The sequence below is a fragment of the Triticum dicoccoides genome, chromosome 4B (assembly GCF_002162155.2).
Source record: "Triticum dicoccoides isolate Atlit2015 ecotype Zavitan chromosome 4B, WEW_v2.0, whole genome shotgun sequence".
Taxonomy (NCBI): Eukaryota; Viridiplantae; Streptophyta; class Magnoliopsida; order Poales; family Poaceae; genus Triticum; species Triticum dicoccoides.
Genome location: NC_041387.1, coordinates 418696903 through 418712924, shown reverse-complemented (window position 1 = coordinate 418712924; position 16022 = coordinate 418696903). Strand labels below are relative to the sequence as shown.

Here is a 16022-nt window from a genome sequence, read left to right as displayed (position 1 = left end):
GGTACATAACGTCTGGATCAGTACAAACTGAATGCTAGGTTGACATGTCTAAATTTTGTATTCATGGACATCAACACCGTTTGTGTGTCTTCATTTATTTATTTTATTGGACTTCTCAACACCCTTTCTCTATGTTGATATCCAAACTTGAGATTCTTGAGAGACACGTCTCAACTCCCTAATTGGATAACTAATCAAATGATTGCCCCTAGATGCCCATGTGCAAGACTAATAATAAATCAGTTAAATGAAATAAAAATTTCCGATCCCCAAGAGCTTTTGTGCAAAGAAAAAGGGTGAGGATCACACATGTATCCTCCTTTCAAAACACATGCACGCCACTACAATGCATGCTGAACTCGGTTTGTTCAGTGCAAAGCAAATTCATCAGTGATTTGGATAAAGATGATTCTCGTTGGATGACAAATGGACTTCATATGGGTGTTCAAACAATCAATGGACAGGCAATATTATATAACTAATCACGTTTGATGTCCCACCAGCCACGGGGATATGAGTGGAGCAAGGGTGAGGCTGCATGTCAGCCACACAACATAGACTAGAGGCAAAATCACATTCAGGACAAGAATGTACGGTACGCAACCACCCTGGATCTAACTATACCTTACAAGTTCTTACCAGCAGCCATTAACTGCGAACTCCCTGAATTATCTCTCGGCACCACAGTATAGGCTAGAGTAATTGGTGCAGGACTGGGTACCCCCTCTTGGAATTTGACATCAAAAGCCACAGATTGGTAAAGACAAACTTCATCTTCTTTGCAGTAGTAAACCTGCAAATCGGAATACAAAATGCTCACAATATGATCTTAGAAAAGAATTCCTTTAGTTCGGCTATGTGCTTGCACCAAAAGTACAACCCATGTCACAAAAGTGCAACACCAGGATACATCCATTGAATAAAAATGAGCACCACGTCACATGATCTGAAGATATCAATGATGCAAAAGGAATTCTTGTGTCCTAAATCAGTGACGTATCCACATAGATTCGAGATGATTCTATGCATGTGGCCTGTATTGGACCCTCTTTATAGAAAATATAATGTGCTGCTGTAGTGTTTGCTAGAAGATCATGCGGTACTATCACTGAGTGGAAAAGATCAGTGTGATGTTCACCGATGATCCAAGAAATTAAACAGAACTGTTGCTTGAAGGTTTAATATATCTCTACCTTGCAGTTGATCCTTCCTGTTGATGATGATGATGATGTTCTTTTGAACTTGAGTGACGCCTGCCCATCTGAGTTTAGAGATCCATTCACTGGCTCGATCTCAATTGCATTAGCTGGTTCTGTTTCCACATCAAATTTGCTGCGAGCTTCCTGATTCTCAGAGGTAAAAAAAGAAAGAAGATTTAGTCTACTGAAAACAAGCAAATTTATCATCTGAAGCAGCTCATGTTGACAGAGCTGTTTCAAGAAATGTTTACTAAAACACTGAACTGGCATTTAACCCAAATATACTTCATGATAGTAATCGCATGTAACATGTTAGATCTGATTAACCGTTATCCCTGTTCATATCTTACTGTCCTAGACTTCATACATGAATCAGGTACCTTCATCCGTTTTGGGAAAAAAAAAAGTACCTTCAGGTTTCCAGTCCAGCTAAGCTGTATGAACATATCGCACAAGCCTTTTAACAAGACCAGTTCTTTGAAAACAGAAGTGCTCGTACAGAATATGGAGGTTGCAAGCATGAACCTTAAAGCATCAAGACAAAACAAACATGTTGTAGGCAGTACGGAGATGAGATGCTGTCACACAATCAAATGAAGAATGCTGCTAATTTTGAATTTGTACCACACTATAATGTGTACAGTTTCACAAAACTCTACATTTGTTGTATAAACTATCACAGAACTCCACACTAAGATAGCTTCACGAAATTCCACATTTAGGTAGGCAAGGTATCACAAAATTCCACATTTTAGATTTTAACAGCGGTCTGACAGGTGCCCACCTACGAAACTCTTATAAATAGCAAACGACCTTCAGCAACTATAAATAACTATCATGCACCATCTACGAGAGACTATGATGCAAAAGATAAAATCCTGAGAAGATTTGGACCTTCGAGAAATGGTAACCATAAGGAACTGAGATTGCAAGAGACACATATCCTTCCATTGAGGAACCACCATCAACATTAATAACATTTGTGTCTGCTGATAACCGTCGTCTTAGGCGTCTCAACGCCTTCGGTTTTGGTGATGGCGGCTGCACTCCAGTCAAATCTAGTGTGCGCACCTCAGCACCTCTCTCATTCAGAACTATAGATCTGATTGCACTGTTGTTTGTATCTGCTACAAGAAATCTTCCTGCAAGATATCAGAAGCACAAGCATTACCCTCAGTTAACCTAAAAGAGAAATAATATAGGGAATAAGATTATATTTGTAACACTTGTATTTAACAACTTAACATAGAAAATAAAATGAAGTATTACCTTCTCCAACTTCAACAAGTCCTGCTGGCTCAGATAGCTGCATCAGCCAATTCAAAACATTCGTGTCATAAAGCGCTTCCTAGACAATATTTCTTTTCACAGATAGTAACATAAAGAATACTCCATCAACCTATGGTTAAACTAGTATAGAATGCTGATTACGGTGGTATTTTTAATTAATAAGCATCGCATATCAAAGTAAATGCAGACAATAGAGATTGGTCGAGTGATCCCTCACTTGAGCTGACAAGGCATCACCATCCATGTATCCTGCACGTCCAGTACCAGCAATCGTTGTAACTTTTTTTGTGACGGGATCTAACTTTTTTATCTGCAGTTTCAGAAAAGAACATGAAAATAATAGCGTATCTTGCAGCAAAACAATAGTGGTTGAAAGAGGCAAAAGAATCAGGGCATATTGTGTGCAGTAGGCACAAGAGGTGTAATAATGCACTAGAGGCACAATTACCATCTCTAATGGCCATGAAATTTTAGAAGAAATTCATCTACCGTAGCACAAAATTTCATATCCAAATTGATAGTGAGTAGTAGCAAATTCAAATTTAGTGTGAATAATAGCTTTTGGTACTATTAAGTACTCGCAACAGGATTCATATTTTTGTTTCTCGTTGAGTGTGTGGATTGAATTTATATTTAGAATTTTGTGGATGGATGCTCTTTGTATCGATGTTGTCCATTTTCTTTTTCAATTTATGACCAGAGCTAATTTAGCCTCCAATACAATAGTACATCCAGCCACATGCAAAGTTGGTGAAGGATTAGGCATATGTCCATCTGTTTTCATGGAGTACATACTAAGACCAATCTATTTCCAATTATGTACCCCATGAAAAAGCCTGTGTATTTTTATAGAACCAACCTGTGTAGTTTGCTGCTATGAAGTTTTACTCACGCATTCTGTTTCCTCTATGCTTTTTGGGGGCATATTGCTTGTGCTAAGGGGCAACCCATGTCCAGTCACATGCTGGTAGATGATTAGGCATAATTACTCTGCATGGCATCTAACTGAGATCCAGATTGCACCTACTAATTGAGTTCTATGAGCAAACCGAGCAATTGACAAGTCCTGTGGTTACTTATTTGATGGGGAAAACCTGAGTTATGTTCCCTTGGGAGGTGTCCCTTAATGAGTAAAGCTGTAGACAACATTCAGGTTTGCAATCACTCATTTATTAATCAACTGACGGAAAAGCTAACTGGCGACCGTTTGCTGGGAGAGCATGGCATTTCATACGTTTTTCCTGGCAGTTTTAGTTGTATCGGGGGTGGCAGTTTCTTTCAGAACACGGCATTTTCTGGGAGGATGGCAGTTCTGAGCCTTCATTCCAGAAAATGACATGCTCTTCTGAAGAAACTGACACCCCCTGACAAACTAAAACTGCCATCAAAACGTTCGCAAATGCCACCCCCTCCCAGCGAATGGTCGCAGATAAGAGGGTCCTTAATCAACTGGATCTGGTATTTGGTAAAGAAGACTCTACTTTAGTCATGGCTCTATGAAGCATTCTAGCACACTACTAAAAAAGAAATAAGTCCATTCTAGATCGTCGAAGGTGGGCGGCGCGCAACCTCCTCTCCGGCGTGGGGTGCATGAAGGCCGGACCTGGCTGTTCGCGGTCGGATCCAGCACGGGCGTGGCAGGGTGCGTCCTCGCCGGTGGTCAGCGGCTGCAGGCTGCTGGTCGGCTGCGCGGACCATGGTGGTGGATGTTGGCTGGCGGTGGGTGAGTTCGAGGGCCGGCTCGGCCAGCGGTGATGCCCCAGCGGCGCTGCGGTCCTCTCCTTCACCTTCTGTCTATGGCGGCGATCGAGGTCAGTGTTAGAGTTATAATATAAGTCATGTACCCCTTTGTATTTATCCCGTTGTATAAGGGGTTTCCTGCATATGTTCCACACCTGTACATGTACATATATATATCGGCCTATGGCCTCATGGGCATACAAGTTGCTTATTCCTAACATGGTATTAGAGCTAGGTCAATTTTTTTACACCCCGCAACTCATGTGATTGATCCTCCCGTGGCGCCGCGGCTGCTTCTCTCTCTCTGCCGTCGGTTTCCCACGTCCGCTCCTGCTGCTGGTCCCCACGGCCGCTCAACTCTCTCCTCCATCGAAGCTGCCTGCCCGCCCTCGATCGAAGCTGCCCGCTTCCTGCCCGACTTCTTCAGGAGCTCGAATCGCAGCCGAAGCAGGGGGCTGGTCCCGCAGGCGCCCCGGATCTCACGCTCGCTCGTAGCAGGCAGGGCGCTGCTCGCTCGCAGGACTCCCTGCTCGCTCGAAGCAGGCAGGGGACTCCCGCCGCCGCCGCTCGTTCTCCTGCGGCCTCCCGTTCTCCTCTCCAGTCGGCCACGATCTCCTCTCCGCCGGGCCCTGCGGTTCTGCCTGCCGCTCCCTGATCCCGTTCCCGATCTTGCTGATCTCGGATATCCGTTCCTAAAAGAAAAATGTCTACTGCATCGGGATATGTTGCTGTCCCTCGTTGTCCGGTGATCTTTGATGGTACTAACTACACCGAGTTTACTGGCTTCATGCGCATTCACATGCGTGGCATCCGTCTCTGGGGTGTTCTTTCTGGCGAGGTCTGCTGTCTGCCACGTCCGGTTCCTCCGGTTGCCCCTACTCCGCCGACTCCACTGGTTCTTCCTACGGATGCTAATCAGGCCGCCAAGGATGCGGCTAAGCTTGCTGATGAGGCTGCTGATCGTGCTTATGATGAGAGGGTTTTGGCTTATGAGGAGGCTCTTCAGACGTATCATGGTGCTCCGTCTGTTTACACCCAGTGGCTTGATGATGATGCTCGTGCTGCAGCTGTTCTCACTGCTAGTGTTCTGCCTCAGTTTGCTTCTGAGTTTCTGGGTCTTCCTACTGTCTTTGAGATGTGGACCCGTCTTCGTCAGCGCTATGAGCCCTCTGGTGATGCCCTATACCTTTCTGTGGTCCGTCGGGAGCATGCTCTTCAGCAGGGTGACTCTACTGTTGATGACTTCTACGCACAGAGTTCTGCTATCTGGCGCCAGCTTGATTCTCTCCGCAGTGCTGGTTGTCGTACTTGCCCCTGTTGCCAGGCTGTCCAGGCCAATTTGGAGTTTCATCGCGTCTACGAGTTCCTGTCTCGGCTCCGTAAGGAGTTTGAGCCCGGGCGTGCTCAGTTGTTTGCTCGTGGCCGTATTTCTCTCATGGAGGCGCTTTCTGAGATTCGTGCTGAGGAGACTCGCTTACGTGGTGCTGGTTTGCTGGAGGTTCCCTCTGTGCTCGCTACTCGGTCTTCTTCCACGCCACCTGCTGCACCGACCTCTTCTCGCTCGAGTGCTCCGCCACTCTTGCCCACTCCTTCTGGAGGCTCAGGTCGCCCCCGTCCACATTGCGACTACTGCAACAATGATGGTCATATCGAGTCCCAGTGCTACACGAAGAGGAAACACCTGCGCAAGGCACGATCATCATCTTCAGGGACTTCGTCATCTACCTCGACAGCTTCAGCCATTGCTTTGACTGAGCAGGATATTCTGAGACTTAAGCGTCTGCTCGCGGCTTCAGGTTCTTCCTCGACGGGTACTGCTGGTTCTGTGACTGATGCTTCCCGCCCTGAGCAACCGCCCTCTACACAGTCAGGTACATCCCCATGGGTTCTGGACTCTGGAGCTTCTTTTCATATGTCTTCTCATTCTTCCACTTTGTCCTCTCTGCGATCGCTGGATTCTCCTGTTCATGTCTTAACTGCTGCTGGTACTCCACTTTCTGTTGCTAGTAGAGGCAATCTTTCCACTCCTTATTCTGTTCCTGATGTTGCTCATGTTCCTCGACTTACCATGAATCTGTTTTCTGCTGGTCAACTTACTGATTCTGGTTGTCGCGTCATCCTTGACGTTGACTCTTGTTCTGTCCAGGACCGTCGCACGCACACTCTGGTTGGGGCTGGCCCTCGCCGCCGTGATTCTCAGGGTCTTTGGGAGTTGGACTGGCTTCATGTTCCTTCCGCTGCCACCACCATCGCCAGTTCCTCCGCTCCGGTCGCCTCCGTTACTAGTTCCTTCAAGCAGTGGCATCATCGACTTGGTCATCTGTGTGGTTCTCGGTTGTCGTCTTTAGTTCGTCGAGGTCTTCTGGGGTCTGTCTCGGGCGATGTCTCTTTAGAGTGTCAGGGTTGTCGTCTTGGCAAGCAGATCCAGTTACCATATTCACATAGTGAGTCAGTGTCTAAGCGTCCTTTCGATTTAGTCCATTCTGATGTATGGGGTCCGGCTCCTTTCGCTTCGAAAGGTGGTCATAAATACTATATTATTTTCATAGATGATTTCTCTCGTTACACATGGCTTTATTTCATGACTTCTCGTAGTGAGATGTTGTCTATTTATAAGCGTTTTGCTGCCATGGTTCATACTCAGTTCTCTTCACCCATTCGTGTTTTTCGTGCTGACTCCGCTGGCGAGTATATCTCTAAGATGTTGCGTGGTGTTCTTGCTGAGCAAGGAACTCTCTCTCAATTCTCTTGTCCTGGTGCTCATGCTCAGAATGGTGTGGCTGAGCGAAAGCATCGACATCTTCTTGAGACGGCTCGTGCATTGATGATTGCTGCCTCTCTCCCGCCTCATTTTTGGGCTGAGGTCGTAAGATGTTGCGTGGTGTTCTTGCTAAGCAAGGAACTCTCTCTCAATTCTCTTGTCCTGGTGCTCATGCTCAGAATGGTGTGGCTGAGCGAAAGCATCGACATCTTGAGACGGCTCGTGCATTGATGATTGCTGCCTCTCTCCCGCCTCATTTTTGGGCTGAGGTCGTCTCCACCTCCACCTATCTTATCAATATACAGCCTTCCGCTGCTCTACAGGGTGGTGTTCCTTTCGAGCGTCTTTTTGATCGTTCTCTCGATTATTCGATGCTTCGCTTGTTTGGTTGTGTTTGCTATGTTCTTCTTGCCCCTCACGAACGCACCAAACTGACCGCTCAGTCTGTTGAGTGTGTCTTCTTAGGCTACAGTGATGAGCACAAGGGCTATCGTTGTTGGGATCCTATCGGTCGTCGGATGCGTATCTCTCGAGACATGACTTTTGATGAGTCTCGTCCCTTCTACCCACGCCCATCTTCCTCGACTTTTTCAGTGGAAGATATCTCTTTCCTCACTTTTCCTGACTCACCTATCACCCCCGTCGAGCCTGTGCCTATTCGTTCCACTCCCTCTGCTTCTCCACCTCTAGTCGATTTGCAGCCACCATCTTCCCCAGTCTCCTCACCTAGCATGTCACCGGATTCTACACCTTCATCTCCGGTGACTTCTTCGTCGCCACCCCCCGATTCTACCTTGGCGATTCCTCCTTCTATTGTTCCATCTTTTACTCAGCATTACACTCGTCGTTCACGACCTGTGGATGCCTCTGTGGATGAGTCGTCATCTTCGTCTCAGCCTACTTATGGCTTGCGTTCTCGTCCTCGTCCGCCTGTTGATCGCTTTGGATTTCCCACCGCTGGTGCTGCTGTTCTTGAGCCGACTTCTTATCGTCAGGTTGTTGTTCATCCTGAATGGCAGTTTGCGATGGCAGAGGAGATTGCTGCTCTTGAACGCATTGGTACCTGGGATCTTGTTTCTCTTCCTCCCGGAGTCCGTCCCATCACTTGTAAGTGGGTCTACAAGGTTAAGACTCGCTCTGATTGTTCTCTTGAGCGTCACAAAGCTCGTCTTGTGGCTCGTGGTTTTCAGCAAGAGCATGGTCGTGATTATGACGAGACTTTTGCTCCTGTGGCCCATATGACCACTGTTCGTACACTTCTTCCCGTTGCCTCTGCACGCCACTGGTCTATATCTCAGCTTGATGTTAAGAATGCCTTTCTTAATGGTGAGTTGCGTGAGGTGTACATGCAGCCACCACCTTGGTATTCAGTTCCTGATGGCATGGTATGTCGTCTTTGTCGCTCTCTCTATGGCCTTAAGCAAGCCCCCCGTGCCTGGTTTGCGCGTTTTGCCTCTGTGGTCACTGCCGCTAGTTTTTCAGCAAGTGCTCATGATCCAGCATTGTTTATTTACCTTTCTCCTCATGGTCGGACTCTTCTTCTCTATGTTGATGACATGATCATCACTGGGGATGACCCCGAGTATATTGCCTTTGTAAAGGCCCGTCTTAGTGAGCAGTTTCTTATGTCTGATCTTGGACCTCTTCGCTACTTTCTTGGGATTGAAGTCTCTTCTACCTCTGATGGCTTTTTTATATCCCAGGAAAAGTATATCCAGGATCTTCTTGCTCGTGCTGCTCTTACTGACGAGCGCATTGTTGAGACTCCTATGGAGCTCAATGTTCACCTCCGTGCTACTGATGGTGATCCCCTCCCTGACCCGACGCGTTATCGTCATCTTGTTGGCAGTCTTGTCTATCTGGCTGTCACTCGTCCGGATATCTCTTATCCGGTTCATATTCCGAGTCAGTTCGTCTCCGCTCCCACCTCGGTCCACTATAGTCATCTACTTCGTGTTCTCCGATATCTTCGGGGCACAATCTCTCACCGTCTATTCTTTCCTCGCTCCAGTTCTTTATAGCTTCAGGCCTATTCGGATGCTACGTGGGCTAGTGATCCTTCAGATCGCCATTCACTTTCTGCTTACTGTGTTTTTTTTGGTGGTTCTCTCATTGCCTGGAAGACGAAGAAACAGATTGCAGTTTCCCGTTCGAGTGGAGAGGCTGAGTTGCAAGCCATGGCTCTTTTGACGGCAGAGGTGACTTGGTTACGGTGGTTACTTCAGGATTTTGGTGTTTCTGTCACTACACCGACTCTGCTCTTATCTGACAGTACAGGTGCTATTAGCATTGCGCGCGATCCTGTGAAGCATGAGCTCACCAAGCATATTGGTGTTGATGCTTTCTATGTGCGCACTGCTGTGCAGGACCAGGTTATTGCTCTTCAGTATGTGCCTTCCGAGTTACAGTTGGCGGATTTCCTGACGAAGGCCCAGACTAGAGCACAACATGGCTTTTATCTCTCCAAACTTAGTGTTGTTCATCCACCATGAGTTTGAGGGGGGGTGTTAAGAGTTATAATATAAGTCATGTACCCCTTTGTATTTATCCTGTTGTATAAGGGGTTTCCTGCATATGTTCCACACATGTACATGTATATATATATCGGCCTATGGCCTCATGGGAATACAAGTTGCTCATTCCTAACAGTCAGCTCCCCTCCAAACCATCTGAGCGGGCCGTGGCCGAAGGGCTGGACTTCTCCCAGGTGTTGATCGCCACCGAGGGCTGTGGATTCATTGCGGGCCACGGATTCACCCCCTCCTCCCTTCTGGTGGCTGAGTGTCACCGGGGTGCTCGGGCCCAGGTGGGGCAGGGTGGGGGTGGCGGTATTCAGATCTGACTATGCTCGAGTGGGCATGAGCCTGGGGCTCTCCAGGGGTGGGAAAGGAGGTGCCTATCCGCCCGTTCCTTTGGTGATCGGTGGCCATAGGCCTGGTGCGGGGGCGGGTTTGGAGCCATGGATGCCAGGGCAGCGGCCCTGGATGGCAGGCTTCACGGTTGGCTCTCCAGCAAGCAACGTTGAGGCATGTGTTGGCGGCGAGCTTCAATCATGTGGGTGGCGAGGTGTACGGTGTAGTCCTGGCGAAGTTGTCGCCGGCAGTGGCGGCATAGCCCTGATCTAGATCTGGAGTTCTCAACACGTCGGGTGCCCCCACATCGGGTGGGTCTTTAGCCTTTTCCCGGTGTGGTGGGTAGGGGCGTTGTCAATCAAAAGATTTGTGCCTTGGCGTCCGCAGTGGCAATGCCTATGTGTGTCGCGTTCCTCTTGGGGAACCGCCTTGGTCCCTTCCCTCGACACTCAGGGCGAAGACTTTGTCCGCTTCGGCAGACGCGGCGGCGGCGCGTGGCATCGGTACCTTCTTGTAGGAGGCGTCATTGAGTGTGGGTGGTTATCGGTTGTGTCGGCATTACTCCTGTGCCTCTACAGGACAGCACTCTGGCAGTGTCTGGTTGTGCACTCTTGTGCTGTTTTTGCGTCTTCGTGTGGTGTGTCGTGTTTTCTTTTCTGATCAGCTTCTGAGGGCTTCCTCAGCATCATGTATCATTTGGCCCTGTGCTTTATATATAAAGCGGGGCGAAAGCCTGATCCGAGTAGATCCATTTGCACAAAGGCAGCCAAGAACAATTTACAGCCGGCTCCTTGTGGTGGCAAAAGTTTCCGATTACCGCTGAGTCATGGGTCAAATAAAAACTATATACACTTAAACTTTCCACAATATTATAAATATGTATTTAGTGATCAGAACTGGTCAGAATTTCTGAGAATCCTCCAAATCTCAACTGTGATTATGCAAATTTTGTTTCTTGGATGCAAATTCACATGATAGTGTCAGAAGATGATTGATTACCTTGTGATTATAAGAATCTGCAACATATATTTGATTATCGCTAGCATAGACAACACCCAAGGGATGCTGGAGTAGCACATCCCAGCCAGTCCCATCATGATCGCCAAACTGAACAGAAGGGAACATAATTACCTCTTAATAGGATAAATTTAGAAAATTACAACAGAACAAAATAAATATGACTTAAAATGCTCGACCAGGTCAGTGCTCCACCAATAAACCATAACATCTTTCGGGATACATCTTTTGGTACCGAGAGAGAGAGAGAGAGAGAGAGAGAGAGAGAGAGAGAGAAGGTGAGAGAAATACCCTAAACAAATTATCTGGAAAATTTGGATCTCCCCCAGCAAGCCATCTTGACCCCCCTGACTTCAAATTAACAGCTCGAATGGAACTGCTTTCACTATCAGCAACAAATAACTCCTCCAGTTCTGCGTGGGTAACGCCATACAAATCAGGACTCTGTGGCCTCAGATAAAAAGTAGTACTATGGTAATCACGCAAAATATACCAGGATCCAATGAAATCCCAGATGGCTGCGCAAACGATGTGTTGGTGGGGCTGCAACATGAAACAACTAATTAAGAAATCATAGTGTGTACATCAAAGGACCAAAACACTGCAGCAGCCAGATGGGAAACTTCTAATTATCAGTGTGAATAGGCCCAAGTTGGTAATGTTGTTAAGTAAATCAACAATGCATATGGAAACCTTGTTGTTAGTTGTCACCCAGCATAGATGTGAACCCAAGGTAGCACAACACAGGGTAAAAGGTTTCAAACCAAAGAATAGTTATACACTGATACAAAGCACGACTATAACCTGAAAGGTTGTCCAGTTCTAACACTCATTGAAATTACAGAAACCATCAACACAAGGCTGCAAGTTATTGTCTACAAACATGTCAAGTGCACAATGAGTTCCTGACTTCCTAAGGAGACACAATAGAAAAAAGCTGCCATACTCATTCATCTAATAGTCATATGGATCCATTTATCATGTAATCTCCCAGTGAGACATAATTAAATAAATTGTTAGAAACAATCAGATAACAGCAGTCCATTGTTAAATAACCACAGCTACAAATTACATGCTTTGGCACTGTACGCCCATAGAGACGCCAGCTTACAAACTACTTTCCTGGCTGAAAGGGAAACACGATTACCTTGAACCATTCAGATTTTTTTCGGAGCCATTACCACTGAAAACTTCAGTTACACCATCAAGGGTGTTGTGTTTCCAGATTTGATGTTGTCCCGCCATCGCAATGTACACGGTCTCCTCCGAGGGAGCATAGCAGACATCCCATGGTGAATTTAGAACCTAGAATAACACTTCCAAATCAGGCTAACTGCCTTCTAAAAACATCAAGTTTGATAATTAACTTCCATAAATAGTTTTAAGCTAATCAATAAAATGCCCCACAGATGAAATAATGCTAAATTATATAACCGCCCATTTTTTGAAATTGTGGAGTTATATTTTCTCAAACTATCCATAATATAAGCATCAGGTCATCAGGCTTTACATCATCCCATCGATCAACACTTTTAATAGAATATCTTCAGATGATCTGATAATGTATGCATGCGTACTCTAACATTTAAAATCACTGCAATGCGGATGGTTCTCAACACATGTCATCATCATGTTGGAAATGGATCGCACGGTTGTGCACATTGGCAATGACCAGCATTTATCAGTTCATATTCGAGGTGCAGGTATCTTAAAACAAAAAGGTAGGTGTAAAATGGTAGGCACCATTTTCACCTAATGTTCTACTCTATGCATGAACAAACACAAACACATCAAATATCACAATTCAGGGTGTGACAGGATAGGGAACTGTTTTAGTCTTTGCCGCAGAATAGTGTTTTCTGGATAATCTGGAGCATAATGGGTGGATAGGATAGGAGACTGTAGATTTTATCTTTAACATAGATCTCAGGACTGCGGTAATACAGGTGCACAACACTACAATCAATCCCAGTCTACGAAGCTGGACCTTAGAAGGCAGTCAAGATGAGCTATTGACAAGCAGCTAGCACCCAAGAGCAGAAAAGAACACACCACCCGCCAGGGTATGACAGATATTTGTTGTTAACTATCTCTGCTTCAGCTCATGTGCGGATTAAGGATTAGAATTGAGCAGTATAATCTCTCTGGTCTGAGCATAAGAGTTAACCAAGTGATCAACGTTCTGTTTGACTACAGAAACTGCAAGTGGAAGCGTGCAACTAGTATAATCAAGGTGAACAGAACAGAAATGGCAGCAGTAAAAATATGTGCCATTGCAGTTGCATGCAAAATAATCCATATTCAGTTTCATGATTCCAATACAAATACTCCCTCCGTCCGGAAATACTTGTCATCAAAATGAATAAAAGGAGATGTATCTAGACGTATTTTAGTTCTAGATACATCCCTTTTTATTCATTTTGATGACAAGTATTTCCGGACGGAGGGAGTACATGTTAAAAAGAACGTGGAAGCATGCCTGATTAGTTCCTCGGCCTCCTCCTTCGTAGTCGGAACCTTTGGTCCCATTTCCAGCTAGTGTTCTGACAGTCTCGTTAACAAAATCAACCTCTCTGGATAAGGATAAAAAGGCATTCATGTCAATAAAAGCAATACTTTGGAATATAAGAATTATCTGCAAACATGGTTAACCATGCTAATTGACTGTGTAATCAATATAAGATATCACTAGAAAAGAACAAGCAGCAGAACTAGTTAATCTTCCGCAGCAATAACAGTCCTGCCAACAGCCAGGGCAGAGGGGAGATGATCCCAGCCGGTGCAGAGTAGGGAGAAGGAGAAATCATAGGTGGGTGAAGAGGTCTATACAAAATCTCTAATGCATGTAGAAATAACAACGGGCAATATGCTTGCTCAATGCAGAGTTTTATGGAAATTTTCCTACAAAAAACTACTACAGATCGACTTTCGCCCGATGGGGAACTAGACCTGGAATGCCTGAACTATGGTTACATTACACTGATCCCAAAAAATAACTATCAAGAGATGGTCAACGACTTTCGCCCGATCACTCTGCTCAACTGTTGCCTCAAACTGATCACTAAACTATTGGCCAACCGTCTCCAAAGAATCATCTTACAGATCGTTCACCGCAATCAGTACGGATTCCTGCGTGGGAGATCGATACATGACTGTCTGGCGTGGGCTTTCGAATATATACACCAATGTCAAATGTCACAGGAAGAGATAATCCTACTGAAACTAGACTTTGCCAAGGCCTTTGACACAATTCAGCACTCGGCTATGTTAGAAATTATGAAAAATGTAGGATTCAATGACAAATGGATTCAGTGGATCCAATGCATCTTCACATCTGGGAAGTCCTCTGTCCTGCTTAATGGCACACCAGGAAAAATCTCCCATTGCAAATGTGGTGTGAGGCAAGGTGATCCCCTATCGCCGCTTATTTTTGTCATTGCCACGGACCTGCTTCAGACAGCTATTAATGATGCCCTTCGTAGAAATCTCCTGGAATACCCCATTCGACACACTATTGGAGATTACCCTGTCATACAGTATGCGGATGACACGATCATCATTATGCCTGCATGCCTCCGCCAAGCTACCAACATCAAGGAAATTCTCAAGGACTACGCCACGTCCATTGGTCTCAAGATCAACTTCCATAAATCAACTATAGTCCCGATAAACACCCCACCTGATAAATGCAAAGATCTGGCTGACCTCTTTGGATATACGGTAGGCTCCATGCCGTTAACGTACCTAGGACTTCCTTTGGGCACCACTAGACCGTCAGTCCAAGACCTGACTCCATTGGTCTGCAAAGCTGAGAGAAATGTCACAGCTGCTATGTCTATGATGTCGTACGCTGGCAAACTATCCTCATGAACTCATTGATCACCTCATTAATCATGTTCTCGATGGGCACCATTTGACTCCCCCCGAGAATTGTGGCCCAAGTGCCCAACTTGACAAGATCAGACGGCACTGTTTGTGGCAAAAAAAGACTGACGATGGCTTTAAGAGCAACTCTCTGGCTGCTTGGGATATAGTGTGCAGACCCAAGAAGAGTGGGGGTTTAGGTATCATTAACTTAAGGATTCAGAATGATGCATTACTCCTAAAGTTTCTTCACAAGTTCTACAACAGGCACGATATTCCTTGGGTTCACTAGATCTGGGAGTCTTACTACGGCAACACAATCCCACACGCACATGACCCTTGCGGATCCTTCTGGTGGAAAGATTTAATCCAACTAATGCCTACCTACCGTGGTGTGACATGCATCAAAATTGGAAGTGGATCTTCTGCTCTGTTCTGGAAGGACAATTGGAACAAAACCATTTATGCTGATGCATATCCAAGAGCCTTTTCTTACTCTATATCTGAAGACATCTCGGTGGAAGATCTTCTGACTTCAACGGACTCGCATCAAAACTTTCACCTCCCCCTCTCAATACAAGCTCGTGATGAACTAAGAGACATACAAGCTGATGTGGCCATGATCACCCCTTTGGTTACTCAAGACACATGGCAGTGTGGGGGGGGAGGCAATACTTTCAGAACCTCTTCATATTACAAATTCTACTTTCGGGAGGTGATCGCCCATGAGGCATTTAGATGGTTGTGGAAAGCCAATTGCATTCCCAAGATTAAGGTCTTCGGTTGGTTCCTGCTTGCTGACCGCCTCAACACCAGAAATATGCTCAAAAGGAGGCACTACAACATTGGCACCAACTTTGACTGTCTTCTGTGTGGCCAACACGTTGAAGAAACGGTTGAACACCTGTTTTTTCTTTGCACTTTCAGTCAGGAATGCTGGAGATCTCTGAGCTCCCATTGGTCCATGCATGATCACAGACTAGCGATGATAAGTCATCAGAAAACCACACAACCCCGTAAGCTGTGGATGGACTATTTCCTGACGTCAGCATGGAGCCTATGGAAAGAGCGTAATAATCACTATTTCAGAAAAGTGAAGCCTACTGTAGAGTCCTGGAAACAGAGGTTCAAGGTGGACTTTTCCAACCTTAGATATAGGGTGCATCCCTCCAAAGTGCAATTTATTACTGCACTCTTAGATTCCATCTAATAGTTGCTTGCTACTTCCTTGTAACTTTGTGGTGTATCCCCCCCCCCCCCCCCTTGTATGTACCACCCAGATGTAATTGTATCCCATAT

At 45.8% G+C, this 16022-nt stretch overlaps 1 protein-coding gene across 3 annotated transcripts in view; it reads right to left on the bottom strand.

The window, feature by feature from the left end:
* Positions 1–408: 408 nt before the first annotated feature.
* LOC119290635 (protein SUPPRESSOR OF QUENCHING 1, chloroplastic-like) overlaps positions 409–16022 on the bottom strand; it is a 29723-nt gene continuing 14109 nt past the window's right edge. For all 3 annotated transcript variants that reach the window (XM_037569251.1, XM_037569254.1, XM_037569252.1), the window contains 10 exons: positions 13339–13432; positions 12007–12164; positions 11353–11402; positions 11151–11272; positions 10842–10949; positions 2707–2799; positions 2469–2505; positions 2094–2341; positions 1194–1343; positions 409–793 (listed from right to left, as the gene is read on the bottom strand). In XM_037569251.1, coding sequence (XP_037425148.1) covers positions 626–793; positions 1194–1343; positions 2094–2341; positions 2469–2505; positions 2707–2799; positions 10842–10949; positions 11151–11272; positions 11353–11402; positions 12007–12164; positions 13339–13432 — 1228 coding nt within the window. In that variant the 3' untranslated portion in view covers positions 409–625. The remainder of the gene's footprint in view (positions 794–1193; positions 1344–2093; positions 2342–2468; positions 2506–2706; positions 2800–10841; positions 10950–11150; positions 11273–11352; positions 11403–12006; positions 12165–13338; positions 13433–16022) is intronic.